We start from the raw sequence: 27701 nt of genomic DNA on the forward strand, positions 1-27701 counted from the left end.
AAGCTGTTGTTGTTGACGTGAGCCTATCAGAGGATGAAGCAAGGATGACTGGACATTCCCCAATGCGGCTTCGTTTCGTTGAAGCCGCAAACATCCCTCATGACGCAGAGTTAAAGAGTCGATTTTTGCAGACGTCTATTTGTTGCGCGAGGTGCTTAATGTTGACGGCGACTTGAATTTGGAGCTTGCGGGCCATCAACACGACTCCGTCCAGACGGTGCTTGACAAGACTGATGTATCAGGTTTGTAGGGGTTGTATTGGGGCCAGATGAGGCAAGAAAAGACTTCATATTCTACGCGTTTCTAAGCCTGGGTGGTGTATGTGGATGATCAACAGCATCATTGATGGGCCATGGCAACGAAGATGCTGCCAAGCAACTTGCTCCGTAGAAACAGAGAGCTTATGTGCTGACTAAGGAGACCAGTTGCCGAAAGCGCTCCGATGACTGATAATTGGCCGAATTGAATCAGCGCGGCCGCAATCGGGGCACGTCGGGCTTGGCCCTATAATAAGCCTAGAATTCTTCAACCCATCACCAGCAACCAACAACAGAGCGGTGAATCCACAGCGGCGAGAATCATTGGCAGTGAAGGACTGAAATCGAGGGAAAATCAGAGGAAAGAAGAGAAGTGTGCTCCTGTCGACGTCCTTGATCGGACTCAACGGAGTCGAACCTCGCCTCTGGATGTCACCCTCCTCCTCCTCCTCTTTCTCCTCTCCCCCCTCCGCCTCTTCGTGCTCCACCCCGGACCCGACCCCTCCGAATGGCCCGAGACGCCTCCGAGAAAGCGAGGCCGCCGCTGAGACAACACCGCTCCTCGCCGGCCATGCCGAGCCCGAGGCCGGCCTCGTCCCGGGGCAGGATGGCAAGAAACCCCCCGGCGGCGACCGGCTGCCCCGGGGCCAGATCTTCCTGCTGTGCTACGCCCGGATGACGGAGCCGATTGCCTTCTTCGCCATCTTCCCCTACATCGCGCAGATGGTGCAGCGCAACGGCGGGCTGCCCGAGTCCGACGTCGGCTTCTACAGCGGCCTCATCGAGTCCGTCTTTTCCCTCGCGCAGATGTGCTGCCTCCTCTTCTGGGGCCGCCTGGCCGACCGTGTTGGCCGCAAGCCCGTCCTCGTCTACAGCCTGGTGGGCATGGCTGCTGGTCCCGCACTCTTCGGCATGGCCAGTTCCATCTGGCAGATGCTCCTCTTCCGCTGCCTGGCCGGCGTCTTCTCCGGCTCCGGTCTCGTCGTCCGCACCATGATTGGCGACCTCAGCACGCCCGAGACGCAGGCGCTCGCCTTCAGCTGGTTCGGCTTCGCCGGCAACGTCGGCATCTTCACCGGCCCCATCATCGGTGGCCTCCTCGCCGAGCCTGCTCACAACATGCCTGCCCTGTTCGGCGACGTCGACTTCTTCGTCGACTACCCGTATGCCCTGCCGGGCTTCGCCATCGGCGCCATTGTCGCCGTCGGGGCCGTTGCCTGCGCCCTTTTTCTCGACGAGACGCTCGACAAGAAGGGAACGCCAAGCAGCGGCGGCAGCGGCGAGCCAGGCGAGATGCGCGACGCAACCAGCATGACCGTTCGGCAGCTCATCAAGGCCCCCGGCGTCGCCATCGTCATCGGCATGTACAGCCACGTCATGCTCCTCGCCTTTGTCTTCACCGCCATCGTCCCGCTGGCCCTGTTCACGCCCGTCCCGCTGGGGGGCATCGGCTTCTCGTCGGCCGAGATCTCGCTGTACATGGCCGTGCAGGGCGCAAGCCAGGGGCTGTGGCTGCTCCTCGTCTTCCCCCGGCTTCAGCGACGCGTGGGGACAAAGGGCGTTTTGAGCATCTGCGCCGTTGGATACCCCTGGTTCTTCGCCAGCTACATCCTCCTGAATGTGCTCTTGCGCCAGGGGAGCGAGCCGTCGCGCGCGTGGTTCTGGATCATTGGCTCTACCGTCGCCATCATTGGGCCAGCCGTCAGCATGGCGTTTACGTGCGTGCAGCTGGCTCTCCAGAGCATATCGCCGCATCCGCATCTGCTGGGCACGCTCAACGCCCTGGCTCTGACCCTGGCGAGCGCAATCCGATCCTTTGCGCCGGGGTTGGCGACCGTGGTGTATGCCATTGGTGTCCGTAACCAGATCCTGTACGGCCATCTCGCCTGGGCGATTCTCATCATGTTATCCGCCACTCTCTTCGCCATGTTGAAATGGCTTCCCGACGGCTTGGTATGAATAACCCTCTCGCCAGGTGGAGTTGGAACTGGGCGGAGGACAGGTTCAAAATGCTTGCCCCAATCAATGTCGTCGAGCCCTGCCTGGCATTGAGATGGATGTGGCCCAGCATTAGCACTTATGAATATCATGAAGACATGCAATTGAAACGCCAGTAACTTGGTCCCGTATAGATACATGTGTGTTTGCGATTCGCTTTTACACCCCTGCTATGCCCAAAAGACGAAAGGGATATCCAAGATGGTTCTCCCCGGATGCTCCAGCAATATGTACGGCAAGAGGCACGTTCGAGGCGTGCTATTATGCCGTGAACCAGCCCCATGCTCTTACTCGTTGCCCCTCAAACCATGTGGTCGCCCGCGACGCTGGCTGAGGCACTGCTGCTGCCGGCCGTCTTCTTGGTCCCCCATCTCCTCCACTCAAACGTCTTGGCGGGCCTCTGCTTGATGGCGTCGCGCAGCTTCTCCTCGCTGCGCTGCATCCAGACGCTGATCGGGGCGGCGCTGACGGGGTACAGAGGCATGTAGCTGCTGCTCTTGAGGAACCTCTGCGGGTCGCGCGTGTCGAAGGCGGCAATAATGTCGAGGTCGGCGGCGATTTGGTCGCAGTAGCTGTCGAGCGGCAGGTCGTTGACGTCTGATCCAAAGGGGTTCTCGATCTCCTGCCCGATCATCAGGACGCCCAGGATGATATACGAGGCGGCGATGGTGGCCGGGATGGCGATCCACTGGAGCAGCGGGATCAGCTGGAAGGGCAGCAGCAGGATGTAGAGGTAGGTCGACTGGGAAATGGCAATCGAGTAGGCAATGGGCAGCGGCGTGCAGAGGACGCGCTCCGAGCCCGTCATGGCGTCGTTGAGAGCCTGGATGGCGTTGAAGGCCATGGTCTGGTGGATGGGGACGCGCAGCTGCTCGTTGGTGATGAGGAAGTCGGTGGTGAGGGCGATGTGGTTCAGGATCTCGAGAGGCAGGTTGCCCAGGGGCTTGGACGCCCTCTTGACCATCTTACGCGGGTTGCTGGCGGCAAAGGAGACGCCGAGATACTCGCCCACGCCGCGGAAGAAGCCCCTTTTGCGGCCCCCGCCGGCACCGCAGGCGACGGAGGAGTCGGCGTCGGTCGCGGCCCTGGCAAACGTGTCGAGGTGGCCGATGAGGTTCTGCAGGTCGGGGTAGGCCGTGTAGGGCTCGAAGCGCAGGCTATGCTTGAGAGCCATGGCGTAGGCCACCAGCAGGTTCATGGCGCTGAGCTTCTGGAGAATCACCTCCCGCGCGTCCGTCTGGTCGGGCCGGTTGACGGCGTGGATCCAGAAGACGCGGCCCAGGATCTGCGACGACTGGACCAGCGCGGCCCAGTATTTCCGGCCCTCGGTGTATCGCTCGTAGGCGGTCGAGGAGCGGAACGACAGCGACAGGGAGACGACGAAGCCCGTCAGGGTGAGGAGGACCGAGTTGGCGCCGAGATAGTGCACCTTGGCCGAGATGATGACAATGGCCGAGGCCCAGACGGAGATGAGGACCAGGGGCAGGATCAGCTTGGGCATGATGCTGCCGTGAAGCTGCAGGATGATGGGCCATTTCGAGTGCTTGGCGATGTCTCGGGGCCCGGTGAAGTAGTCGTCGAGCTCGAAGGACCCGCGTCGATGAAAGGACCGAGGGGCCATGTCGATGGCCGGCGACTTCGGAGTGTAGACTCTGTCGAGCGGCACCTCCAAGCTTTGCGGGCGCTTGGCCTCGTCCTGGCGCTGCTCGGTGCGCTGGGGCGGTGGCTGGCTGACGACCTCGACGGCGTCGGCCATTGCTGTTGCTGTCGATGTCTTGCAGTGTCTCTATCGAAGCATGGAATCGGCCACGGTGCCTAAAGAAAAGAGAGAAAGTCAAAGCACCGTCGAGCTCGTGCAGAGAGGGCTCGCTCGACCAAGTAAAGACCGGAGAGGGGGCAGGCAACAAGGCAGCTGTCAAAGAAAGGGCACGACTTGAAAGAGCAGAGACACGGACGTCGAGGAAAGGGGGGATAATAGTTAAGGCCTGGGTCCTGAATCAGACCCTTGTTGAGCCCAATGGCGAGATGCCGCTCACACCAACCGCCCATGCAGGGGCTGGTGGGCGCCAGTCACTTTTTTTCCGGCGCCAGGAGGGTCAAGACGCAAGGCCCACGACGGCGATGACTGCTTGATTGGACGGGGATTTCTGACAGAGCAGTGGTTTGTCCTCGGAGGTGTCCGGGGGCTGGCAGGGCCTCTGGTGTTTCACCATCGACCATCCACCGATTCACGATACCCGGGTCTGTACGACGGCAAAGACGGATGTTGGAGGCGGAGAGCCAGATGGGAATCGATGCAGACGTGGACCAAGTTGATCCGGCAATGTCTCAAGCCGTGCCGGATTGCCTCGCTGCTTATACATACTTGCTGCTCCTCGATGCCGAGTGCATCGCTCATACATGGGGTTACAAAGAGACGGCGGAAAGTTACGGGGCAGTGGCGAAACAAGCCTCTTCTTTTTTGTCTCATTCCCCTGACAGGGGTGGGCTCGTAACGCCCCGTATTTCACTCGGCCCATCCCGTCAGCGGCCCTCCTATTTCTGTCAACCTTACCGACTAAGTAAGTCATGGGGGCCGCACGAGAGGAGTCCAGACGGCGGTGCCGACGGGATTCGTCCGGGCACGCTGGGCCTGGGCCAAGGGCTGACGACGCCTCTGGCCCGTAACGTTTGAACGCGCGCGCCGTCACGCGTGTAAGAACACCGTCTAAGCGAAGCTTTCCGAAAACGAGGCCTTCGCTGATCAGTCAGGGACGAAGTCTCCACTCATTGTACGTATTGTGCTTCAAGCGAACTGTACAATGTGCTCCAAGCGTTGGGCGTGTCAACTTACGGCTGCTCGCCATGTACGGAGTAAGCCATCCCTTTATGCCAGCGCAGCCAACGGGGACACAAAGACACAAAAGAATTCACACTGTGGGTGCTGTAGCAAACGAGCCGTAATTGGAGACAAGTCCGATTTCAGTAAGTAAATGAGCAAGGGGACAATCAATATTCTGCAGGATCAAGCCCAGACCTTCATTCCCCTCCGCACAAACGGCAACGGCGTGGCAAACACATTGAAAGAGGCGCCTTGTGTGTGTCGACGAGCTGACAGCTTGCCCTCACTTGTGACAGCCATCTTCAATCCGTCGATCACGCGCATGTCAGCATCGAAAAAGCCCTTCCGCGCAAACCTCCAGTCTCATCTTCGGCAATGGCCCCAACGCTAGCCTCCTTACATCCTTCACGTGTAATTAGGCTTCTCCGGCTCTTGCGCGCCGTGTCTCACGCCCATGGCCGTGGCCTGCTCCATAGGGCTGAGGCCCAACGTCGACAGCCATGGGATGGCTGATGATGAGGCGTAACACATGGGGTATATTGACATGCTCGCCTGTAGGACAACATAACAGGCATCTGCCGAGCCGATTCGCCAAACCAAAGGCGAGGAAAGCCGTGTAACCATCTACACACATCCATCTCCGGAAACAAACGCCAGTGCGCTCCTTGGTCGGCCTATTTTTGCCTTCCCGTCGCCGGCAGCTCGACAGGGGCCACTGCGTTCCCCATCATCTCCTGGACGTTTTCCCCGTGAAGCTCCGAGTGAGCCTGTCCCGTCTTTTCGTACCTGTAGCCCGAGCCCGCCGGTGCCAGCTGCCGCCGCCTCCGCCACCAGACCAGCGCACCGGCCAAGAGGGCGAGGACGACAACCGGGATAGCGACGCCGATGGCCACCTTGGCGCCGGTTGAAAGGCCCGGCGACGGTGTTCCATCCGAGGCGGAATTGGTGTCAGTCGAGGATGGTGATGATGTCGGGCTGGCGCGGCTCTGGTCGACGTCGGTCCTCTGATGGACCATGCGGACGCCAAATGCGTTGAGGCCGCCGGGGCTGCGAAAGCCTTGCCGGACGGTCCTGGTGACGCCGTCCTCGATGAGCGTCACAGCCAGGGACGTGGCCTGGCTCTCGGGCGCGATCCAGGTGCAGAAGAGGGTGGACCAGACGTTTGTGAGCGTGCTAGTAGTGACGCACGACAGCGTGACGGCATTGTTGAGCGTTGGGCAGCATGTGACGGTGGTGAGGGACGCAACGCCCGTGTTGTCGTGACAGGCGCTGAGGTAGCCCGATGGACAGGCGATGCCGGGGGAGAAGTAGGCGTCCGAGTCGGTCTTGAAGCTGCGCGGGAGACAGGTCGAGGCGAGATCCACCATGGCCAGAAAGCTGGACTGGTAGATGCCCGTGCAGTCGGATGGCCTCGCAAAGGGAGTCGTGAGGGGGTTGGAGGGGAACGAGGTGACGGCAACAGCCGTTGCTGGCGTCGCCATGGCCACGGCTTGCGCAGGCCCTCGAGGGCGGCTAGACGACCTCGGGTCTTGAACTGGATATAACGTGATTTGACGGTTCTGGGGATGCCCTCACCCACAGTTGCCTTGCTGGGCTGGCATCAACGGCCAAGAAGTCGGTGTTCCCGGGAAGCCAACGGGCATGAAGAGGCCATGGACAGGGCGCGGCCATTGTACCGCAGCGCGCTCATCCATCATCCCCCGACCCCTGCGGCGGATTCGAAATGCGCTTAGCAGAGCGCTTGATCTGCAGGCAGATCCAGAGACGACCGTCGATGCGCAGGTCAAGGCCATCCTCGACCTCTCCTGTCTGGTTGGCCAGCGCTTTTCGTCTAGGCGTAATCCCAGACCAGAGTCTACCACCTGGCAAGAGAGGCAAATGCCCCCGAGCGTAACGTAAGCGCTAGTGCCGAGATGCCCGCGCGCTTCCTGGGCCGTCGTGTCCATTTCGGTCCCATATGGATGTCGGCAGAGCCGAAGGTCAATTGCACCCTGTAGTTAGGTTGCAAGGTTGCAGGGCGGTTTGGACGCAGACTGGTAATTATCGCAGACGTGGATTTGGCGCTGACCCTCGCCCCGTCAGCCCGGCTGCTGAGCTTCAGCTGATCGTCGGTCGCGACACGTTTCTGCCGTGATCGCGAGTCGCATTTCAACGGGATCCGCTCTCCAGCAGCGGCCTTGAGGAGAAGACAATGCCAGATTGTCCGATGAAGAGGAGAAAGTGGCCCCACCAGCAGTGACGGCCATGCGGCGGGGTACTTGACGGCATGTACCTCCACCAATCAAGATCATCAATCAGCGACTTTGCCTGCATCGTCTTCTTCCTCGTCCACCTCATCCATCTGTGCCCGTGTCCATTGCCTCTCACAATGGACCGCTCTCAGCCCGCGTCCTCCAACTTGATGGGTGAGTTTCTCCGCCTCATCTCTTTATCTGATTCTCCGACACTACAAGCCAGAACGTGTGAGAGAACGGTCATGATCGCATCCTCGCCTCACATCACCGAGGCCCCCGCCGGCGAGACCTGCGGCCATCAGCATAGGCCATCGTCGACATCAAGAAGCGGCGGCTGACGCGGCCCGCAGACATCCACAATCGCCTCATCGCCGATGTTCTCACCAGATATCGCACCCTCATGATGCTGGCTACCGTCCAGGCAGAGGGCGAGCGCAACAACGCCACGCCAGAGACCATGGCCGTGGCCGGCATTTCCATGAAGATGGAATTTGACGGACTAGTGCGTCTTTCCACATCCATCTCATATCCCTCCTTGTCTTCCCTGGAGAAACAATGCACGAGCCTTGTCCAACCAAAAACAGTACTCATCCATCAAGGAGCTCCTCGCCCTCTCCCGCCGCATCAAGGAGCTCTGGGTTTTTGGCCCTCTCGGCAAAGGAGACCCCGACCACCAGGCCCGCGAGGCCCAGCTCGACCGCGACGTCGCCCAAGTCTCGTCCCTGCTCAACGGCATCGAGGCCGCCGACATGAAGGCGCTGGCCGAGCGCCACGGCGGCGTCTGGGCTCGTCTCTCCAAGGACACCCCCGAACTGCCTCCGACATCTGCGACTGCGGCCACGGGTCATGGCGGGCGGTGACGATGCGACGTCTTTATTATTTCTCTTAGGCTGGCGTTTTGGATGGGCATTGGTTTGCGGCGACGACTGTAGATACCCATGGGGCTTCTCGACACATGCGCCAGGCAGATGTGGTCGAAGCAGACGAATTACGATGCCTCGGGCGGTTTTCTATCTCACGGCTACAAGGCCTCTCGCTGCACACCGATAACCGTGAAGGCCCACCGCATGCCACCTCTACCCCTCGCCGCCCTCGGGATCCTCGTCCTCGTCGCCGAGCTGCTTATCCACGTCCTCTTGCATCTTGCCGCCCGCGCCCTTTAATATCTCGGCCACGCCCAGCCCACCGGCCGTGAGCCACAGGAAGTGGTTCGACTTGAACTGGTCGATCTGGTTGAAGAATGCGTGGAACCTGCCAAGACGTCAGCGCTCCATCCCTTGGTTCTACAGGACTTGACTCACGTGTTCTCCTTTTCCTCAACGTCGAAAATGCGCGCGTACACGTGCTTGTCCTTGAAAGCCCGCAGCTTGTCGTCGTAGTTGTCAAAGTCAATCACCGGCCGGCCGAGCGAGTCGCGGGCGCGGCGGTTGTAACTCTCAAACACGGGCCGCTCCAGCAGCAGCCCCAGCCCGGGCGCCTTTGGGATGGCAATCTTGCGCGCGGCGTAGCTCTCGTTGACGCGCTCGAGCGGCGTCCCGCACCGCACTATCAGGCTGGCCATGCCCACCATCTTGCGGATCTGGTGCATCATGAAGCTCTGCCCGTGCACCTTGAGCGAGAGCCACTCGGTGCCGCCGATGAGCACGGGGGTCGGGTCCACGACAAACGACTTGATGTGCCGCTTGGCTGATGCGTCGCCAAACGCCTTTTGCACCGTGTAGTTATGGAAGTTGTTGCTGCCGACGTACCGGTCCAGCGCCGCCTGCAGCCTCTGCAGCCGCGAGGGACCGATGCGATACCGCCGCTTGGCCGAGATGTAGGCCGCCTTGATGTCGCGCAGGGCAAAGTCGATGGGGCCGAGCTCCCGGCTCTTGGGCTTGACCGTCTTGAGCGTCGCCTTGGCCCCTTGTTCCGTGCCGGCCTGCGCCTTTTCAGTCGCGTCGCCGGGGGGGCCCTTTTCCGCGCCCTCGGCCCCGCCCTCCTCGAGATCGGAGACGTGGACGCGCTCGAGAACGGCGGCCCTGACGTCGGGATCCAGCGCCGCCAGGATGGGCTTGACCTCCTTCTCCTCGACGCCGGTCCAAAAGTCGCCGACGTCGGCCGCGCACTCCTTCAGCTCGTCCTCGGCCCCGTGCTCCTTGGCCAGCTCGACCAGCTTCTTGCCCAGGTACGACTGCGGGTGGGGCGGGAGCAGGCAGTAGCTGGGCATGAGATACTCGTACCAGCGCGAGTCGCAGTACTGGTAGCAGTTGAAGCTGTTGTTTGTGCGCTGGATGCCCCAGACGCGGATCTGCTCGGGCAGGCGGGCGTTGATCTTGTCGACGACGTCGTCGTCCTCGATGATGAGCTTGAGGCTGATGACGTTGCCGGCGGCGTGCACGCCCTTGTCGGTGCGGGCGCAGCGGGCGAGGCTCGACTTGCGGGGGTCGTCTGCGTTGGCCTTTGAGATGGCGCCGGCGTCAACAAAGGCCTGGAACAGGTCCCGCTCAATGGTCGGCTCGTCGCCGTTGACCTGCATGCCCCGGTAGCCGGTGCCCGCGTAGCCGATCATGACGGCCACCTTGCGCTTGGGACGGCGCTCCTCGGCGGCAATCTCCTCGCGGGAGAAGGGGTTCTTGGTGCTGTCGCCCTCGACCGACTCGCCCTTGGAATTCACCTTTCGCCGCTTAAACTCGCGCCAGTCGTCCTGCTTCTTGGCCTTGCCGTCGGCCTTTTGCTGGCGCCTATCGCCGCTTGCCTGGTCAGCCAGCTCCAGTGGCCACGGGGCTTTTGGCGGGCGAGCGGGGAGGGACATCGCACTTTCGTTCGTTTCGCCCCAAGTCTCCGCGCTTCTTGCCATCCTGTCTGGCGTCGCGGCGCTGCTGCTGCTGCTGTTGCTGCTGCAAGTTCTTGTCGGCGCCGTCGCCTGCGGCACTGGGTTCGCTCGGGGCAGCAGCCTCGGCCGCAGGGGTGGGGTTGGCCTGCTCCGTGGGAGTGCCCTCGTTCTTAGGAGCCTCATCACCGGGCGCCATAGTAAGAAGGGGTCTGGAGTTGCGGTCGGCAAGGTGTCGTTGGAGATGCTGCTGAACTTTGTCCGAGCTCACCTGTATTTTTTTCCTTTACTTTTCAGTGGGGCAGCTTGGACCCGTGGCTGGCTACCCTAGACCTCGGGACGCTACGAACTGGCACAAGAGGCTGCAGCAAACGACCATGATAGCACTCGACGTGATTTTATTGCAATCGATATGTACGTTCTTGTTCTCACCGACGGTTGTCTGCTCATAATACAGGCCGCCACGGTCCCAGCGTGACGACGAAGCACGCCCTCCGGAACCTCTAAAGTTACAAAATTCGAGCCGAGGTTCACGTTTGGTCAACTTCGCTTCCTCCCTCAAACCCTTTCCAGGTCAGGTCGTCCAGCACCACTTTGCGAGCAATGCCGCCGTCGGCATTCCTGGCCGGGCAAGCAACGGTGCAGAGCCGCGTCACGGTCTCTTGATTGCCGAGCCTGAACGACGACCGTGCCCACAGACAACCCCGGAACGAATACACCTCCATGCCCTGCATCCTGCGCTCTTCGGTCGCCTCGGCCGTGGGCGTGGCAGAGCTCTCGGACTCGGCATCGCCAGCCGCCTGCGTCGGCGTCGGCCGGATGCTCGTCCACAGGACCGCGCCCGTGAGGCGGGCCATGGAGGTGCAGTCGACCGTCGTCACCGACGCCGACGCCGTTTGGGACGGCTGGACGTCGTCCTCTGCCGCTGGTGTCGGCCTGATGGTGCGAGGCGTGTCTGCGTCTGCCGTTGCTTCTACTGCCTCTCGCGCAACCGTCGTTGCCTGTGTCGACACCACCGTGATACGCTCCACGCTCCGCCTGCTGCGCTGTCAGCTGTCGTCACACAACGGCACGAGAAGGGGGGAGACAGACGTCGGAGCCTCGTGATGAATCTCTCCGCCATTGTCATGAATCTTTTCCACCACGGCCGCGACGATGAGAGAAACGAGGACGGTGATGAAAATGGACGTCAGCAGCCGGATAAAGACCGTCTTTCTCTCCCGGGCCTTTGCGTCGTATAGCAATTCCTCCTGGTACTGCGGCGGCTCGTCCCCGTACGCCGGAGGCTGCCGTGGGCTCGCCGTCGAGCATGCCGTCAGACTCCTCGAATCGCCCGTCCGGTATGTGTTGCTGGTCGACAGTCTCGGGGGCGTATATGAGGGGAACAGCGCCCGCTGGTTATCCATCATGGACCCGCGACGCCGCTGGAGTTGTTGTTCTTTGCTGCAGCGAGGCGGCGTCGGCGGTGATCATCGACGACGCTCAATTCGCACCATCGTGATGCTGTGCTGTGAGGGTGATGTGGGTGCGAGGATAGCGGGTTCACCATGGCGGCGAGACGAAGCGACGATGTGGCAGACAGTCTTGAATGCCCCTGCCATCCCGTCACGTTCAAGCCAGCCTTGGAGAGGGGGATCAGGTCCGGCCTCTCGCTGGAATGGAAACCAGCTGACGACTGTCGCACCCCGCCAACGCCTCACCAACCATTCTCCTCGATGAGACTTACTGCGGAGACTTTGGCTCTGCCAATCGACTAATCGTGGGTCACTAAGTGGTTATTGAGGCAAGAGGACGCGCACGCAGTTGAGTTCTCCGACATGTCATGACCGAGCAGCGATCCAATCACGCAAGATTGAACAAAGAACTAAACCAATATCACAACGTGCGCTTATTGCTACAATTATGGGACTCGATTGCCTTTGACAATAGAATAGGTACCGACATGGACGAAACGCTGCCGTACAAATGTTCATGGCGATGGACAAGGGATGTGTTAAATCCCAGTGGCTGGCCGTGATTTGATAAGTCGCAGGCAAGTTACGTTGCTCCAACAGAAACTGATCCAGCTGAGCCTACATATACCGCTTCTTGGCAATAACCCTCGCTGCAGCTTAGACTCAGTCGTCAGCCGGAATACCTTCGTTGTCCCCCGGCTCTTTGTAACCACCCTCCGGCTTCGCATGACGCGTACGGTCTTTCATGATGTTGCTCTTGTCAATGGCGTCTGCATCGTCGCGCGCTGTAATTCATCATTAACATATTCTATTAATGACGGCGAAGCTCAAACCATACCCAATTGCGCATCCGAGTCGGCCGTGTTGCCGTCGATGGGATCCTCGACCTTTGCGTCATCCGCCTGGACTGGAATCTCCGACTTTTGGCCTTGGCGGGAGACGTAGCTATCGTCAGTGGTCTTGAATTCGTCGGCCATTGTGAATTGACGTGCTTTGGTTTTGAGTTGAGCAGGCACAGCGATGAGCTTGTAGTATTGTATATCTTGGAGGAATTGAACATCTGAAGACGGGGACGTTGGCTTCAAACTCGGGACTCTTTATACATGTGTTCGGCAGCGGCTACCGTTCCCTTCGGCTTTGCACTTTCTTTTTCTCTTCCACGGTCGAAACGCCGTTGGACAGTAGACCCGATGCTCTCATCATGGTCTATTGATGACGACATGCATTTGCCGCGCTTCGATGAATCATGGCCAACCGTCAGATGGCCTTGGGCGCTGGCGATCGGCAGAGCACACCAGCGAGCCCGGCCCATCGTTCCGACTTGTTCGAGGCGGACAATGAATGTACAGTACAGTAGAAGAGATAAATGCCCAAGCGGTGACGAGTCGACCCCGTCGTGGGCGATGATCAGATGGCGCCACCATCACCGGCCTGCCACCCATCATTTGCTTTATCCGCCGGAAATGGTATGGAGCCATGATGATGAATTACTAAAACAAATGGACGGCTTGATTAGAATTGACGTCTTGATCGCAGAGACGTCCAAGACTCAGTCTCATTGATATACGTGAGCCAAGGTGACTGGTCGTGAGGCATCTCACTCGAAACTAAAGACATGAATGACTACCTTGACTCTGAACAACACTACGCCCAGGCGAGGTGAGAGCCTGTTCAAGAAGTGGCTTTGGTGCTTCCCTTTGTCTTGTCCACCTCCGCCGAGTCTTGCCACCTCAAGGAAGAGTGCGAGTTCTCAGGCAACTCTGCGACAGGGCAAAGAAGGAGCCGCGTCCACATGGGTAGACTCAAGGGCGCTGGGGTCCTCCGGGCGTGGGCGTCCGCCTCGTAGCTGGCTCTTACGCTTCTGGGTCTAGCTGACCATCAGCCGCTTGAGTCGATAGGCAACTGCCGGTGGAATGGGCCGTTGCCGAAGCCGAATAAGCCTCAGGACGAGGGGCAGTCTGCGAGCTACACTGACGCCGCGTGGTCGACTGAGATTCCAAGGGATTGATCGAGTCTATCCACAGAATGCATGTCCGCCGAGTGCAATGGCCGTCTCCGTCGTTGCTTGTCAAGTGGCTGATGCAATCGGCGCAGTACAAACGGCGGCCGTGTCGTGGGTCTGGTGAGCTCAGGTTGGCTCGTAACTCAACGGCGCTGTGTATTTTCCATGCGTTTCCCTCCCGGATAGGCAGTTGGAGTCTTGGACGACGGTTCCAGTTTTCTGGTGATGATTTCTCTGGTGGTTGAACTCGGGCGAGTGGAAGTCTTGGGCATCAACGTTGTGCCACCAAACCTACTCTTCACTTTCACCTCCAGTCTACTTCTGCCCATTACTCTCGAAACAACATCCATCCATGTCAAAAGCTGCCACTCAGCACGCCAAGCCGAGACTGCGCTTATGTCCACACTAGACCTCTTTCCAAGGCCCATCTCCGCCATCCGACATGTTGGCCCAAGTTGATGTCAACTGCGCCAACTACACTGGGAGTCGGTTGCTGCGTGGCTGGCCGAATGTCGGCTTCCAGTCCCATGCATGTGTCCTCAGGCCACCATCAAGGTATTGTGGAGGAGGCAAACGATGGACCCTGATTCGGGTGCCTTTCTCTCGCGGCTCAGTTGAGAGGGAGGCTGGGCCATGTGCAAAGAGTTGCGTGAATAATGACAGCAAACGTATGACGGCATGGAAATCCTTGCTCAGGATGAAGGGGGCCAGTCTTCGGGTGCCCGTTTGGAGGCGTCAAACCGAACTGCGCAAATCTCGCCATGTCCCCCACAGATCAAGAATATCGGCCAGTTGAGAAAAACCGTGGAGATGAGGCGACTAGCAGCAGAGTTACCTGACTGTTGACAGCCCGTCTCGTGAGCGTCAACCCTCGGCGTGAATCTATTGGTGTATTTCCCTCTTCTATGGAGCTGTACATGCAACTCACGATCGGGAACAGGACATGATGGCGCCACCCGCTGGGTAGTAGGACTTCAATGGCGAGTGAAGACCAACAGCCATGTACGGCTGCATGCAGGAACCCGTGGTCGCGCGGTGAATCACTCAAGCAACCTCCGACGACACACTAACAATAGCAATTTCTGCTACGTATTCTGCCATGGTTCAACATCGCCTCCCATTGGTCCATGTTGTCATTCTGCGTCACTGCCTGTGGAAACCGCAGACGGCTGGCTGGCAGCTGGCATGGAAGGACCCTCAGCACCGGCTCAGGTTTCTTAATCTCTGCCCCTTCCACCTTCTCCCCTACTCTTTCTTTTCCTTGCTCATCATCGTCAACCTTTTAAACATGACTTTCTTCTACAAAACATCTACTCGTGACGAAAAATCCACACCTCAAGTCCTCAACTGCCTTCCTCTTCTCATCCGTCAACACTCCACCGGGGCTTTGCCGCTGGCCTTGCTTAACAACCATCCATGAACGTCGTCCCTAGGGCAAAGGGGCATTGCCCAGAGCTGGAGACGCGTAACCCTAAAGAACTGGCACCGCGGGAGAAGGGCGTCCAGGCAGGGGAAAACAGAGACACCGGCTCAGATGGCGTGGCTCTACCAAGCGGAGAGTCCTCCGACGATCCCGATCGCGGGTGGCATCAGATCAACACGGAGATATGGCAACCATTCGGGCGTCACGACAGATGCTCGGGCAGATCCTCCCTAAGGACCAAGACCTGGAGGCAATCTGAGAGCGCCGGGGGATCATCCCCAAGACGTTGCAGGTCAACCCTTACAGCAAGAAAACCGTGGCAAGACCACCACAGATGCCCGATATGATACCCCCTCCGGTCCTCAATCCATGAAGCCCCCGAACCACGGCATCGCACCGTCTGCCGCGTTACTCTGCACCACAGCTTCTGAAGGGTCGACAAGGCCATGGGCGAAGAGACCTGTGGACGACGCGGGTGCAGGGTCGGCTGGACCGAGGCGCCCACACCCGAATTCGACATGCCACCCCTCCTGTTCCCGTCGACGCGTGTCATCGACCTCCCGGAGATAAGTCGCAAGGTCGCGACCGACCGGCTCCTGGCAGCAGCAATGCTGCATGCAGACTGCTGAAGATAGGACTGCCCAAAACCCCTCCTCGCTGCCAGGGAAAGAGTGGACAAACCAATGCTATCCTTGCCTCCTCCTTTTCCAAATGGAGCCGTCATCGCGATCTGAGCAGGACAATCCGCACCGGGATCAACTGTGCCCAGCATATTTCAATCTTCGGCCTGTCGGGAAAGACCTTTCCTTCGCAGCTTACTCGCTATTTCTCGCAGAAGGAGTTTCCAGCCTCTAGCCCCGGCAAAATAGCCAACGTCGTGACCGAGGTAATGGTTACTAGAGTCACTCATTCACAACCATACATCAACATTCCCTCAGTCGGGCCTTTCGATTGCTGGCGCCAGGCAGTTCGGTGAAGACGACACCGAGACCGGTCCCTTGGCACGTCTTCGTCAGGAGATAGTGTCAGACATCACTCTTGCAAGCAAAGCAGCCGGAGCAGGAGCAGCAGGCCTCGCCCAGTGTCTTTTGGTGGCGAGGTCTTTGGGCTCGAGACCTCGTTCGGCTCCAAGTTAAGTTCTTCAGCCTGGATAGCGCCACTGGCTGGATCGGACTCGTCGTCATCCTTCCTGTTGACGCCCAACTCGACAACAATGGCTTCGGCGTCCTCACACGAGTAAGTCCACCCACCCTCGACCACTTGCTTGGGAGCTCGAGGCTCCATCGCGACTGTTGGCCCGAGTAACACGGGCCAACGGGATTTCAAGTATAGACGACCCATTAAATTGGAGCGCGTGCTGTCCGCCACGGACTTGGAGATCCTTACCAAATTCCCCCGCGACGGGTTTCGATTAGGAGGCTGACAACCCAAGCCCCGCGACCCGCGACCGTTTCTCTGTGCCTGGCAAGGCGCCAACGACCCTCCCTAGTCGAGATCCGCCTCGGCGAGTGTGCTGAGGTCACCGTCGGGGGATTCGGAATGCCCTTCTCTAATCCCGGCCATGCTAGTCATGGATGGATGAGCAAACAATAAGCCCATCATCAAGAGCCTCATGCTGCTCGACACTATACAGCAGCAAGCCTTCTTCTTTGCTTTCTCCCTGCAACTGTCCAAGGTCAGGCCTTCCGTAGACCCGTCTGGACTACCGGCTCTATTTAGCTACTTATACGGGAGCCTCATGGACTAGAACCCAGACGAGTTCCAGAGCCTCATCAATACTAACAAGGGCGACTGGTTTGCCGCTGCCTGGTCCTACCACAGTGACGAGGTCCACGTGTCTTGTCGTGCACAGAGGAGCGGGCCCGTGAGGCAAGGCGACTCTGTGTGCACGACATGATAGCAATTCCCGACTTGGGTCTGTTGCTTCGCGATGGGCACTCACCTCCTCAACGAATCAGCGGAACTGCACGCCGCCTGCCAGCGAGCAACCAGAGCCGGCCCTCTCCGGATCCTCGCCGCGGCCCGGCCGTACGCCGCCAACGAGATCGCCCACTTCAACGCGCTGGACTAGATTAAATCTTCCGACATATTATAAGAGTAAAGAGTCTCTACTGATAATCGCAGCGCCGACGCCATCGGGCGTCAAAAGTGCGGCGAGACAAGCCCCAAGACCCGATCCCGACCCGCGCCACCGCCCTACCTCGCGCCTCTTGAGCCGGAACCACGAGAACAAACGGACGGCGACGCCGGTTGACCCGCCAGCAGCCAAGAACCCCCCCTTTTTACGCCTCAGCGCGTAGGATCTGTTGTGCCGACGACGACGAAGGGTCCGGCAGCTGGGGAGCCCAAGCTGGTTGAGCACCCAAGGACAGTCGACGTCCTGGTCCAGCACCCGGTCGGAGAGCACCAAGTCGTCTTGTTCGTACGCCGGCCCAAGGATGCGGAAGAGTCCCTGGCTCCGACTACCAGGCGGCGGCACTCGCCACTCGCTCCGACGCAAACGCTCCGTTGAAGGAGGATGTTGGACGATAAGAATTGTCTGACCTTTGACTTCGGCTCACAGCTGGCGGACAATTTAAAGCCGCCCGGACACAGAGAGCTTTCGCGCCGTCGTTGCTGCTACCATCTCATGGGAGGAGTACCAGACGCGGCCCGCAGCGACCAGGGAGATTCTTCTGGACCGGCCCCCTGATACGCAACATGTAACTTTGAATCAAGTCCACCACGTCTCGGAGGTTCTATTGCATCGGATGAAGGGTGTGTTTTTATAGACGTCTGTCTCCACGTAGGCATGCTGGGCCCTAGAGTAGACCCCGGACTGTCCAGACGGCCTTATTATAGCGCTTGCTTTTATATGTAATGAATGGCTGCCGTCCCTATGGCTAGATGGTGCTGAGCAGCAGAGTTGTTTGCTCTTTGTCGAGGATGGCTGTGATATACCATCTGCGGCCCCCACGATGTGCTCTCGTTACTTTGTGCAACTCAGTTGCAGAGACAAGGGGCTCAGCTCTAGCAAACGAGAGGCTAATGAGCGGACTGACGACGTCTCTTGGTGAGCAAGCGTGTGACCTTGGAGGCAAAGAGAGGCTTTCCACTCCAACAGCCGTCTCCTCGGCTCCTAGCGATTCTTGTTTGAGAGTCCGGTGACGTGACACGGCGAGATGTGTCGTAGCAAGCAAGCTCTGGAGCTCACGATGGTGACATCTGCAGCTCGTTGACACCACTGGCCATCCATCCATATGCTTGATGTATTGACCGCGAGAAAAGCGTGGACAAGCTTGGTTGCTCAAACGAACGGCCAGTTGGGCGACGAGCCGGGCCCAGACGTTGACGCGCGACGGCCTGATCATCACCTTGCTTGCCCATCGTCGGCGCCGTCCAGACAGCCCGCCAATGGCTGTGCCATGTCCTGGGTCGCGATCCGGTCTTGGGGTGTTTGCTCTCCGCTGCCAAGGAGGCGTCAAGCAGCTATCCAGGCCTCTTGTCTCGTCCGTCTCGTCTCCGGGTCAACAGCGTCGACCAGTGGACTGTGCCTCGTCATCCCTCCTCGCCTCGCCACTCCATCCCGTCTCGGTCGCGAAGCGGTGTGCCCTCCCCTTGCCATTGCCACGACACGCCTGCGCGCCGGTTCAGTGGCTCGCCGGCCTCCTCTGACTCAGGATGCGCGCAGCAGTCTTCCGTGGCGGGAGCGGTGTCAGTTTGTTTGCCCTCTCGGCAATGGCCAGGCGCAGGTGAGCACGTCGTGGCCATTCGATCCCCTTGCCCGTTCCTGGGCATGGGCGTGGCAAAGACATAAAAGGGCAACGGGGACAAGGACTGAACAGCGGTCTGAACAGCGGTCTGGTCTGTTCAACCCGGTTTTTTGGCACCTGATTTTCTCTCTTCCGGCCGGGCACCTGGCCTCCTCAGGCACCGACCATTCACGATAGCCCCTCCCTCTCCCGCCAGCCTTTTCCTCTCCTCACCCACCGTCCATTTTCCTCCCCATCATGGACGGCATTGCCTCGCCCAATGCAATCGTCTGGCCCACGCTCGCGGAAAGCAACAGCAACAGCAACAACGACGACGACGAGCGCGCGCTTCCAGACGACTGGCCCACGGCGCAAGACGGCTCCGAATGGGATGGAACCCGCCTGCTGGACCTGACGCGTCGCGGCGAGAGCCCCTTTGGCGCTGCCTGGAACGTCGAGGCCTTTATCGGCGAGGTCGAGCAGATTCTCAACGCCAGCGTCGTCGATATCCCCACCGTGTCGAGGGGAGCAAACCACTACGTACGCCTCTCCCCTTGCAGAAACTCGCCACGCCAGTGACTCGAGCAGCTCGGCGAGAAAAGGCCAAGACGGGGGGCCTGATGGCTGACCGTCTCTTGCTTCTCCAACAGGGTCTTCACGTCCAGCTCGACAGCAGGCCAGACGTCGTGGCCCGCCTCTCCCGCCACGACGTCAACAGCCCCGGCTTCCACGGTTCAGATCTCGAGGCCAAGCAGCGGCAGCTGAGCCGCTTCGAGATTGCAACCTACGACGCCCTGCAGCCGCTCGCCCGCGCGTCGCAGCCGCACGGCCGAGTCTTCGGCGGCCGCCCGCTCCACCATCGCGACCCCGTTGCCTGGAGGGCCGGGGCCGGCGTGGCTCCTCCCTCGCCTCCTTTCCCTCATGATGCCTCGGCGTCGATGCCCCCTCTGTGCCGCACCGTCCTCGGCCGCCGCCTCTTTCTCTTCGAAAAGTCCCCAGGCGAGGGCTACGACTACGTCCGCTGGCGGGCGCTGAGTCCCGCGAAAAAGGTAAGCGGACGCTCAGTCTCTTGACCGGCGCAGCAGCGGCTCAAGCTTGCCGTCGTCTAGTCATTTCTGCTTGCCCAGTCGGCACGGGTTGCCGCGACGCTCTTCCAGTACCGGCTGCCGGCCGAGTATGCCTCGACGTGGCTGCCGGTCCGCATTACAGAGCACCAGCAAAACTATGTCAGCCAGCGCGAGGTGACGCCGACTCGCGACTTTTGCGCGTCTCTGCTGCACACGAGGATCGAGGCGGCTCTCTCGCGCCTCGCCCTCCGGCTACCCCATCTGGCTCCTCGGGCGTTGCTTGTACGCCAGGACCTCGACTGGCTGGTGCCGCGGGTGCTCCCGCAGGCCGGCAATGGCCTCAGCGAGACGGCGCTGTACCGGTTCGTGCTGGATCACGGCGACTTTGGCATCCACAACATGACGATTGCGACGGACGACCATGGACGGCCGTACATCACGTCGGTGTACGACTGGGAGGCGGCCAGCATTGTGCCGGCGTTGCTCTCGGAGCCCAAGATGGTGGTGACGGCCGACCTGGTTGTCAACGACGAGGGCGAGCCGGCCATCAGTCGGTGGGGAGACGGGGACAGCATATCGCACATGGGCGAGTATCTGGAGTGGTCGAATGAATATTACAAGGTATGTGGTGCTGTGGCTGTCGAATAGAGAGGGTGGTCAAGTTAACCTCGAGCTTGTCGGGCAGGAGCTCTTCAGACAGTCGCCCGAATACCGAGGGGTGATAATGGCGAGCGGCGACGCGCGGCGGATTTGGTTTGCCATGCGCGAGTTCGAGGTGGAGGATCATCGGCAGCGACTGGTGTGGCTCTCGGGGTGGGCGAGGCGCAAGGTGGCCGAGTATAGGGCCAAAGAGGGCTTTTATCTGGTTGAATAGTTTGGCCAGCGTGAGGTCATGCATGGATTGGAGCAGACGTGTGTTGATGGTCTGGCTGTTGTGGCGATTGGCTTTTGTTGCCCATGCAGTGGGGGATAGATATACTCGGAAGAATAGAGGCCGATGCAAAGCATGTTCGGTCTGGACGATGGTCGGGTCTAGGGTAGTTGATTTCAGTTGCCGGGGCGCTCGCTGCCTAAGCACTCGGCCGGTAAATGGAGCAGCTCGTCCGTCTATAGCTTTTCCAGCACTTGGCAGCTGAATGAAGCCTTTGGCGATTCATTCCTGCCAAGAACTCGGCGCATGAAAGCGGCATCCCGGAACTTGCGCAATGGCCAGTGACAATACACGTGTTGGTGGCTGCACATGCAATGCGCCTCTGCGCTGCACCTTTCCCGAGCTGTGCCTGAGATGCAGTGGCTTTGGTAATGAGGAAGCAGGTCTCAGTTTGTGGTGATGAATGTGCGAGGGCAATCGATGACCTCATAAACCGAGATCCGCTTGCGGGGAGCTCCTCTCAACTTGGACGCCACTTGCCGAGCCAACAATCGGACCCGCTCCCAATCTCTTCTCTCGCTCTCCCACCTCCTCACATGTAAACACCGCCCGCTCTCTTCCCTCGCCGCGAATACGAATAGGACCATCTTCATCTGTTAGCGAGACTGCCACTCCCTCGGTGAGACAAGTCTCGCCGCCCCCCGACCTTTTTCCCCCTTCGCTCGCGCAACCTCGAATCAACAACAACCGAAGCAAAGGAACGGCACAGCAGGAGAGAGAGAGAGGCACATCGCCATCGTCCATCTCTCGCCGGCAGTCTCCTCCACCAGGCTCACCTCCACCATCTCCACCATCTCCGGCATCACCACAGCATCACCACCAGCATCATCAGCATCATCGCCAATCCTTACCAGCCGCCCTCCCTCGCCGACGTCATCCACGACCGTCCTCGCTCACCCCGCCGCCTATCACTCCCACTCCTGCCGCGCTTGTCCTCACGACGAGACACGCCATGGGCGAGGCCGACAGCTACCTCGGCTCTGGCCAGCCGCAATACCAGCAGCAGCCGTACGGCCAGCCGCAGCAGCAATACGGTCAGCAGCAACAACAAGCCAACTACAACTACAACGGTGGCAACCAGCAGGCATGGGGCAACAACCAGTCCTACCCTCAGCAGCCGAATTACGGCGCTCCTCCCCCCTACAGCGTCAACCCTCCCCAGCCAAACGACGACAAGTACTCGTTCGACGAGGCCTTTAAGCTCGAGAAGCCAAAGTACAATGATGTCTGGGCCGGCGTTTTGGTATGGGTCTCGCGCAGACAACCTCAATCATCTTTAGCTAACACCACCTCTAGTTCCTTCTCTTCGTCGCCGGATACGTCGTCGTCGCAGTCATCTCCATCCGTGGCTATCGAACAACTGGCGCCCCCGGCAGCGGCATCTACCGCGGCAACAATTTTTCCCTCAACAGCAACACCCTCGCACTCTTTGGCTGCGTCCTTGCCGTCGCCTTTGTCTTCTCCTGGCTCTACATCACCGTCGCCCGCCTCCTTCCGAAGCAGCTGATTTGGATCACCGGCATCCTGAACCTTGCCTGGGCTCTGGGAACCGCCATCTTCTACCTCTACAAGCGCTACTGGTCCGCCGGCATCGTCTTCCTCGTTTTTGCCGTCTTCATGGCCTTTGCCTTTTACACGTGGATCCCGAGAATCCCCTTTTCGGCCTTGATGCTCAAGACGAGTGTCAACGTCAGCAAGCGCTATGGCCACGTCTTCCTCGTGAGTCTGCTCGGCGGCCTCGTGGGCATCGTGCTTTCCGGCTTGTTCTCGGTAACGCTCGTCTCCATATACGTCCGCTTTGAGCCGTCCAAAAACAACCCAAACTGCGCCGACGGAAGCTGCAGCCAAGCCAAGCTCATAGGGCTTATTGCCTATGCCACTTTTACCATGTTCTGGATCAGTGAATGGCTGAAAAACACCCTTCACTGTACTGTCGCCGGGGTATTTGGATCCTGGTACTTTTGCGTCAATAACTTTCCCAAACGCGCGACCCGTGGCGCGTTGAGGCGCTCCCTCACCTACAGTTTCGGCTCCATCAGCCTTGGAAGTCTTCTCGTCGCCATCATCCAGTTCCTGCGCCAGCTGTGCTCCATTGCTCGTCAGCAGGCTGCCGACGATGGCGGCATTGGCGGCATGGTTCTCTCCATTGTCTTTTGCATTCTCCAGTGCCTCGTCGGCCTCCTGGAATGGGCCCTGGAGTTCCTCAACCGCTACGCGTTTGTCAATTGCGCCCTGTACAACAAGCCCTACTTCAAAGCTGCCAGTGATACCTGGAGGATGATCAAGGACCGCGGCATAGACGCCCTTGTCAACGTGAGTCTTCAGCTCAGATCGTCAAGATGCTCTGCTGACCCCCTTCTAGGAGTGTCTGATTGGCCCAGTTTTCAGCTTCGGCGCCATGTTTATCGGATTTGCCTGCGCTCTGCTGGCATACTTGTTTCTCCTCTTCACCAATCCCGAGTACAACTCCAATGGCGCCTTCACTCCGGTTGTGATGGCCTTTGCCTTCCTCATTGGCTTCCAAGTCTGCCACGTCCTGACAACTCCGCTATCGAGCGGCATCGACACCATCTTCGTGGCGGCAGGATGGGACCCCCAGGTCATGATCCAAGACCACCCGGAGCTGTACCAGGAGATGGTGCGCGTCTACCCGAACGTGCAGCAGGCCATCCAGGTGCGTTGAAGAGCGGGGGCCGGAGTGGTTCCGTGGGGAACCATGGCCTCGAGGTGTTACTCTTCTCTTGTACCCTTCCCCCTTCCTCTTTTAATCGTGTTTGTTTCGTGCTGGACCGGACTTGATACCACATTTGCGACCTATGCGTGGCCGAGGCTACCAGGCTTAGAGGAAGACGTTATGGATGGTTGTTTTGTTGTTGAAAGGGGCGGTGCCACCAGAGTGCCCTTTCCCTAAGCTGCCATCTTGTATCGGCGTGCGACGTTGCTTCTTGGCACACGTGGCTTAATAATATTATTGTCATGTTCCGCGCCCCGTGTGATCTGTTGAGACTCGTAGGCCAATGTACGCGCAGTTGGCTGGATGAGACTTGGTCCTGGATGAATTGTAACACACTTCCTTTGAAGCTCCCTTTCTCATATATGTACAGACAAATCCACACAGGCCGGCGGCGCTCGACTCGCGCTCGCCGCTGAGAAACCGACGCTGATACAAATGGCAGGAAAACTCCGAAATAGCAAGACGCCTCAACCCTGTGCCACCCAAACATGACCCGGAAACCAAGGAGTAGATAGAGAAGAGGAAAAAAAAGAGAAGAACGACGGCCACAGCCACCCTGCTCAGGCAGCCTTGTCCGTCGCGCTCGTGGCCAAGTCGCACTCGTCCTCCGCGTCCACCGGCACAACCTTCCACCTCTTTGCCGGCCCCTGCACGCCGGCCCACAGGTCCGTCGGGAGGAACTCGCCCACCTCGTGGCGGAACGATTCGCGCGCCGCCCGGTCCGCCTCGAGCAGGCGGTCGACGCCCTCGCGCGCCTTGCGCCAGTAGGCCTCGACCTGGCCGTCGACGGTGCGGCGGCGCTCCACCTCGAGCACCAGGCTGCCGTAGGCGCTGCCGTAGCCCTCGTAAAAGTCGCGCATGTCGCGCATGTCGCGCAGCCGGCCGAAGACGACGTCCTTTTCCAGCTCCCAGCGCTCGTGGAAGTCCTCCTCGGCCGCCAGGTAGTCGGCCAGGCGGTCGCCGATGTCGGCGAGCGCCGCGAACGCCTCCGACATGCAGGCGTAGGCGCGGGACGTGTCGTGCGCCTGCTCCTCGAGCGCGCCCGAGTGGCGCTCCATGGCGGCCAGGCGCTCCTGGATCTCGCGCACCACGTCGTCGACCTCGTCGGCGTCTTGCATCACGACCTTGAGCATCTCGGCGCGGTCCTCGGCCGTCTTGGGCTCCAGGTCCGACATGTGCGACTCCTGCTCGGCAATGACGCCCGAGATGGACACGCCGTCGCTGTCCTGCGACTGCGTCACCTCGGCGGCCTTGCGGCGGGCCAGCGCGGCGGCGCCTTCGGTGGTGCGGATGGCCGTCACGCACATGTCAAAGTGCTTGGTCAGCGACGTGAGGAGCTGGGCCATGGTGGACGAGTGGTCGTCCATGGTCAGCAGCAGCTGAGCCATGGGCGTCCTGTTCGCTGCACCGTCACTGTCGGGGCTCGGAAGGGGGAATTCGGCCATGACCTTTTTGAGGTTGCGGATATCGGTCTCGAAGCGAAGCAAGTCTCCATCAAAAGACTGCTGGATGCCCTGGGTGACGGGTCAGCGCCGAGTCGAAAGGACGAGGCGAGTCTTACCTGAAACTCCTCGATGCTCTTCTTCATGGCCTCCCTCATCGCATGCACGCCAGTCTCGTCGACAAAGTCCAGCAGGTTGCGCCTCTCGCCCCCGCTCGGACGCAAGTCGTCCTGCACCTCGGTGCCGCGCAGCATCTCCATGGTGGCGGCCAGCTCGCCGTCGACCTCGTCCATGGCCCTGATGAGCTTCTTGAAGTCCTTCTTGCCCCACTCATAGGTGGCGTGGATGCTCCGCCGGACCCTCATGAGGATGGCAATCTGGTCGACAATGGAGCCGCGCAGGAAGCGGTTCTGGGCGGCGAGGATGACGCTGTCCTCGTGGGCGTTGCGGGCGGCCGTGGCGACCTCGTTGGCGCGCAGCACGAGGTTCATGGACGACAGCGAGCGCTTGGCCACGAGCAGGTGGTTGACGAGGGTGTCGATGGAGATGGCGGGCTGGGGCTGGGCGTCGGCCGAGGGCTTGAGCGACGCCGCCGACGACGCCGGGCTCCGGCGCGACGACGCCGTGGGAGAGGCGGCCATTGCGGCGCGAGGCTTGCGTGGGGTACGTGGGTGTGGGATGCAATGGATGGGGCGCTACATGATGAAGAGCCGCCTGACAGATGGCAAGCGGCAGCGATTCGACCGATGTAGTTGATGATGCTGAGGAACTCGGCTTGCTCCCGGGGTGTTGTTTATAGTGCTGCGGCCGATAAGATAAGCATCCGGGGTATTACCGAAGACGGAGTTCAACCTACAGCATGGCGTGCTAGAACCATCTCTTGGCAACTCGACCATGTCCGCTATACTTTGCCGTCACTACTCGACAAGCTTGGGAGGCACCACGTTTGCCGTTACCTGCACCTTGTCAAGCTGCAAGTTATGGACAAAGTAGTCGATGAAATCCCTCGCACCTGGAAGTCTCAAGGGCAGCTTGTATCCGTCAGGGATCTCGGTCACTGAGAAGCCTTATGTTAGGCGGTACACTGGTTTGCCGTCTGTTGATCATGGCAGGAGAAGTACAACCATCCCTGTCATCTGCACCAGAGTGCATCGCTGCGTGAAGTCTCACGCCGTGGCTCAAGTCGACAGAAGTATAATAATTAATGAAGGAGCCAGGGATGTGTGGACTATGGAGCAAACACAGGACACCATTGCCGCCTCACGACATCATGCGATAGGCTAAAGCTCAAGTCGTACGATGTCTCTTCATGCCCTCACCATTCCCTGTCCACCCATTCACCTTCATGCCGTCGTCGTCCGTCTCAATATCCTTTCGAGCAGCATGGACACCCTGCCGAGCCAATTCGCCAGCTTGCGCAACGAGGAGGCATTCCCCGTCTTCAAAAATCTGCCCCACGACCTCGACCTCGACGACGACTATTACGACACGACCGGTCGCCCAATCATCCACTGGTGTTTTCTCGGCCAAGTCGTCCAGATCGACGATATCACGCGCCTACGACTCGTCGTCAAGGACAAGACCGGCCAAGTCGTAGTCGTTGCCTTTTACACGGGCCGCGACCACCACCCTCATCACCCTCAGCTGCGCGTGGGCTCGACCATTGCCATTCTCTACGCGCAGCAGCACATATTCCTCGACTCATCCGTGGGCATTCGCCTCGAGACTGCAGAGAACCTCAAGGTATCCCGTCACCGGCCCATCCTTGGTGCTTCACACACTAATAAACAGGTCATTCCCATGGGACTCGACGAGCTGCTTGAACTGAGTGATAAAATGCAAGACTACGCCATCGAGGACAACGGCGTCAAGAAATGCCAAGGCTGCGACCGAAGGGCTGCTTCGCTGCGCAACTGTGCCAAGTGCGTCCACTTCTCCTACTGCGACAAGGCAAGCTGCGTGTTCCACTATCTATCCCCATCGCCCTGTTCTGACCATGGTGCACCAGGACTGTCAAACCGTTGCTTGGAACGACAAGGGCCACAAGGCGGACTGCAAGGTGCTCCGAGACGCCGACTTTGGTGGCCTCCTCCGGCTTCAGTGGAACGTCTTTGGCGACTACCGCCGATTTCCCCTCAATCCACAAGAGTAAAGACGCAACCACGGCCGGCCAAGGCAACTCGGTGACGGCGGGCGTGCTACGCCTTAAGCGGAGAATCGGACGGACAAGTCTTAGCATGCTGGTATCCGTCACTCGACACAGGCTGCAGCTGTGGAAAGTGTACCAATGGATATCCGGGGATGCTTGAGGACCACCTGGCCAGAAGCAGCCCTGGGCGCTCTATGACAGTGACATGACGGCCTTTTGGCTAATCGATGCGTGACAAATGACATGACAGTTCCTTCCAATGGGTGGGGCACGTCTCCGAATTTCAGACAAAGCCTCAAAGGAATCTGACGAGCAAGTATGATATCCAATATGCCTGGTCTATCCATCTAAATTAGGGCTGCAACTGTACCGATCCAGGCGGCTCAATGTCCCCCCCATCTCATAAACAATCGACGTCTTCCGGCTGGTGACGTGCTGCTGGAAAAGTATGAAAGTAAGACATTGCCTCGTGCAGACACGAATAGAAAACCAACACCATGACACACAGCCATGAGACCTCGCAACTCCACGCCATTGTCGGGTCTCTAACATCTGGTGACTGTTGTGAGCCCGAAAACGCGCTTGATAGCGCCCGCTTCCTCGAGTCATTGCTGGTGTTGCTTTGTGCCCTCGACTTGCTCCTTGC

General features: G+C 59.5%; 11 protein-coding genes across 11 annotated transcripts; 5 read left to right on the plus strand and 6 right to left on the minus strand.

The window, feature by feature from the left end:
- Positions 1 to 686: 686 nt before the first annotated feature.
- HRG_04067 (major facilitator superfamily domain-containing protein) lies at positions 687 to 2216 on the plus strand (the record flags this gene model as incomplete). Its single annotated transcript, XM_044862538.1, has 1 exon — positions 687 to 2216. One exon carries the CDS (start codon positions 687 to 689, stop codon positions 2214 to 2216), a length of 1530 nt encoding a protein of 509 aa, XP_044723564.1.
- Positions 2217 to 2556: 340 nt separating this feature from the next.
- HRG_04068 (bestrophin, RFP-TM, chloride channel domain-containing protein) lies at positions 2557 to 4011 on the minus strand (the record flags this gene model as incomplete). Its single annotated transcript, XM_044862539.1, has 1 exon — positions 2557 to 4011. The coding sequence occupies one exon, from the start codon at positions 4009 to 4011 to the stop codon at positions 2557 to 2559; it is 1455 nt and encodes a 484-aa protein (XP_044723565.1).
- A 1739-nt stretch (positions 4012 to 5750) lies between these two features.
- On the minus strand, positions 5751 to 6557 carry HRG_04069 (transmembrane alpha-helix domain-containing protein; the record flags this gene model as incomplete). Its single annotated transcript, XM_044862540.1, has 1 exon — positions 5751 to 6557. The coding sequence occupies one exon, from the start codon at positions 6555 to 6557 to the stop codon at positions 5751 to 5753; it is 807 nt and encodes a 268-aa protein (XP_044723566.1).
- An 887-nt stretch (positions 6558 to 7444) lies between these two features.
- Positions 7445 to 8170, plus strand: HRG_04070 (surfeit locus protein 5 subunit 22 of mediator complex domain-containing protein; the record flags this gene model as incomplete). Its single annotated transcript, XM_044862541.1, has 3 exons — positions 7445 to 7481; positions 7661 to 7812; positions 7895 to 8170. 3 exons carry the CDS (start codon positions 7445 to 7447, stop codon positions 8168 to 8170), a joined length of 465 nt encoding a protein of 154 aa, XP_044723567.1.
- A 216-nt stretch (positions 8171 to 8386) lies between these two features.
- HRG_04071 (tRNA pseudouridine synthase domain-containing protein) lies at positions 8387 to 10321 on the minus strand (the record flags this gene model as incomplete). Its single annotated transcript, XM_044862542.1, has 3 exons — positions 8387 to 8561; positions 8612 to 10033; positions 10110 to 10321. 3 exons carry the CDS (start codon positions 10319 to 10321, stop codon positions 8387 to 8389), a joined length of 1809 nt encoding a protein of 602 aa, XP_044723568.1.
- A 331-nt stretch (positions 10322 to 10652) lies between these two features.
- On the minus strand, positions 10653 to 11528 carry HRG_04072 (uncharacterized protein; the record flags this gene model as incomplete). Its single annotated transcript, XM_044862543.1, has 2 exons — positions 10653 to 11160; positions 11215 to 11528. 2 exons carry the CDS (start codon positions 11526 to 11528, stop codon positions 10653 to 10655), a joined length of 822 nt encoding a protein of 273 aa, XP_044723569.1.
- A 666-nt stretch (positions 11529 to 12194) lies between these two features.
- HRG_04073 (uncharacterized protein) lies at positions 12195 to 12553 on the minus strand (the record flags this gene model as incomplete). The annotated part of the gene is made up of 3 exons (XM_044862544.1): positions 12195 to 12226; positions 12314 to 12361; positions 12415 to 12553. The coding sequence occupies 3 exons, from the start codon at positions 12551 to 12553 to the stop codon at positions 12195 to 12197; spliced, it is 219 nt and encodes a 72-aa protein (XP_044723570.1).
- Positions 12554 to 18990: 6437 nt separating this feature from the next.
- Positions 18991 to 20673, plus strand: HRG_04074 (3-hydroxybutyryl-CoA dehydratase; the record flags this gene model as incomplete). The annotated part of the gene is made up of 4 exons (XM_044862545.1): positions 18991 to 19272; positions 19383 to 19781; positions 19842 to 20420; positions 20485 to 20673. The coding sequence occupies 4 exons, from the start codon at positions 18991 to 18993 to the stop codon at positions 20671 to 20673; spliced, it is 1449 nt and encodes a 482-aa protein (XP_044723571.1).
- A 1009-nt stretch (positions 20674 to 21682) lies between these two features.
- On the plus strand, positions 21683 to 23413 carry HRG_04075 (plasma-membrane choline transporter domain-containing protein; the record flags this gene model as incomplete). Its single annotated transcript, XM_044862546.1, has 3 exons — positions 21683 to 21973; positions 22027 to 23043; positions 23093 to 23413. 3 exons carry the CDS (start codon positions 21683 to 21685, stop codon positions 23411 to 23413), a joined length of 1629 nt encoding a protein of 542 aa, XP_044723572.1.
- A 611-nt stretch (positions 23414 to 24024) lies between these two features.
- HRG_04076 (autophagy protein apg17 domain-containing protein) lies at positions 24025 to 25547 on the minus strand (the record flags this gene model as incomplete). Its single annotated transcript, XM_044862547.1, has 2 exons — positions 24025 to 24978; positions 25026 to 25547. The coding sequence occupies 2 exons, from the start codon at positions 25545 to 25547 to the stop codon at positions 24025 to 24027; spliced, it is 1476 nt and encodes a 491-aa protein (XP_044723573.1).
- Positions 25548 to 26289: 742 nt separating this feature from the next.
- Positions 26290 to 27058, plus strand: HRG_04077 (MYND finger domain-containing protein; the record flags this gene model as incomplete). The annotated part of the gene is made up of 3 exons (XM_044862548.1): positions 26290 to 26649; positions 26698 to 26856; positions 26915 to 27058. 3 exons carry the CDS (start codon positions 26290 to 26292, stop codon positions 27056 to 27058), a joined length of 663 nt encoding a protein of 220 aa, XP_044723574.1.
- Between the last annotated feature and the right edge of the window lie 643 nt (positions 27059 to 27701).

The sequence above is a fragment of the Hirsutella rhossiliensis genome, assembly GCF_020360975.1.
Source record: "Hirsutella rhossiliensis strain HR02 chromosome Unknown scaffold00003, whole genome shotgun sequence".
Classification (NCBI taxonomy): domain Eukaryota; kingdom Fungi; phylum Ascomycota; class Sordariomycetes; order Hypocreales; family Ophiocordycipitaceae; genus Hirsutella; species Hirsutella rhossiliensis.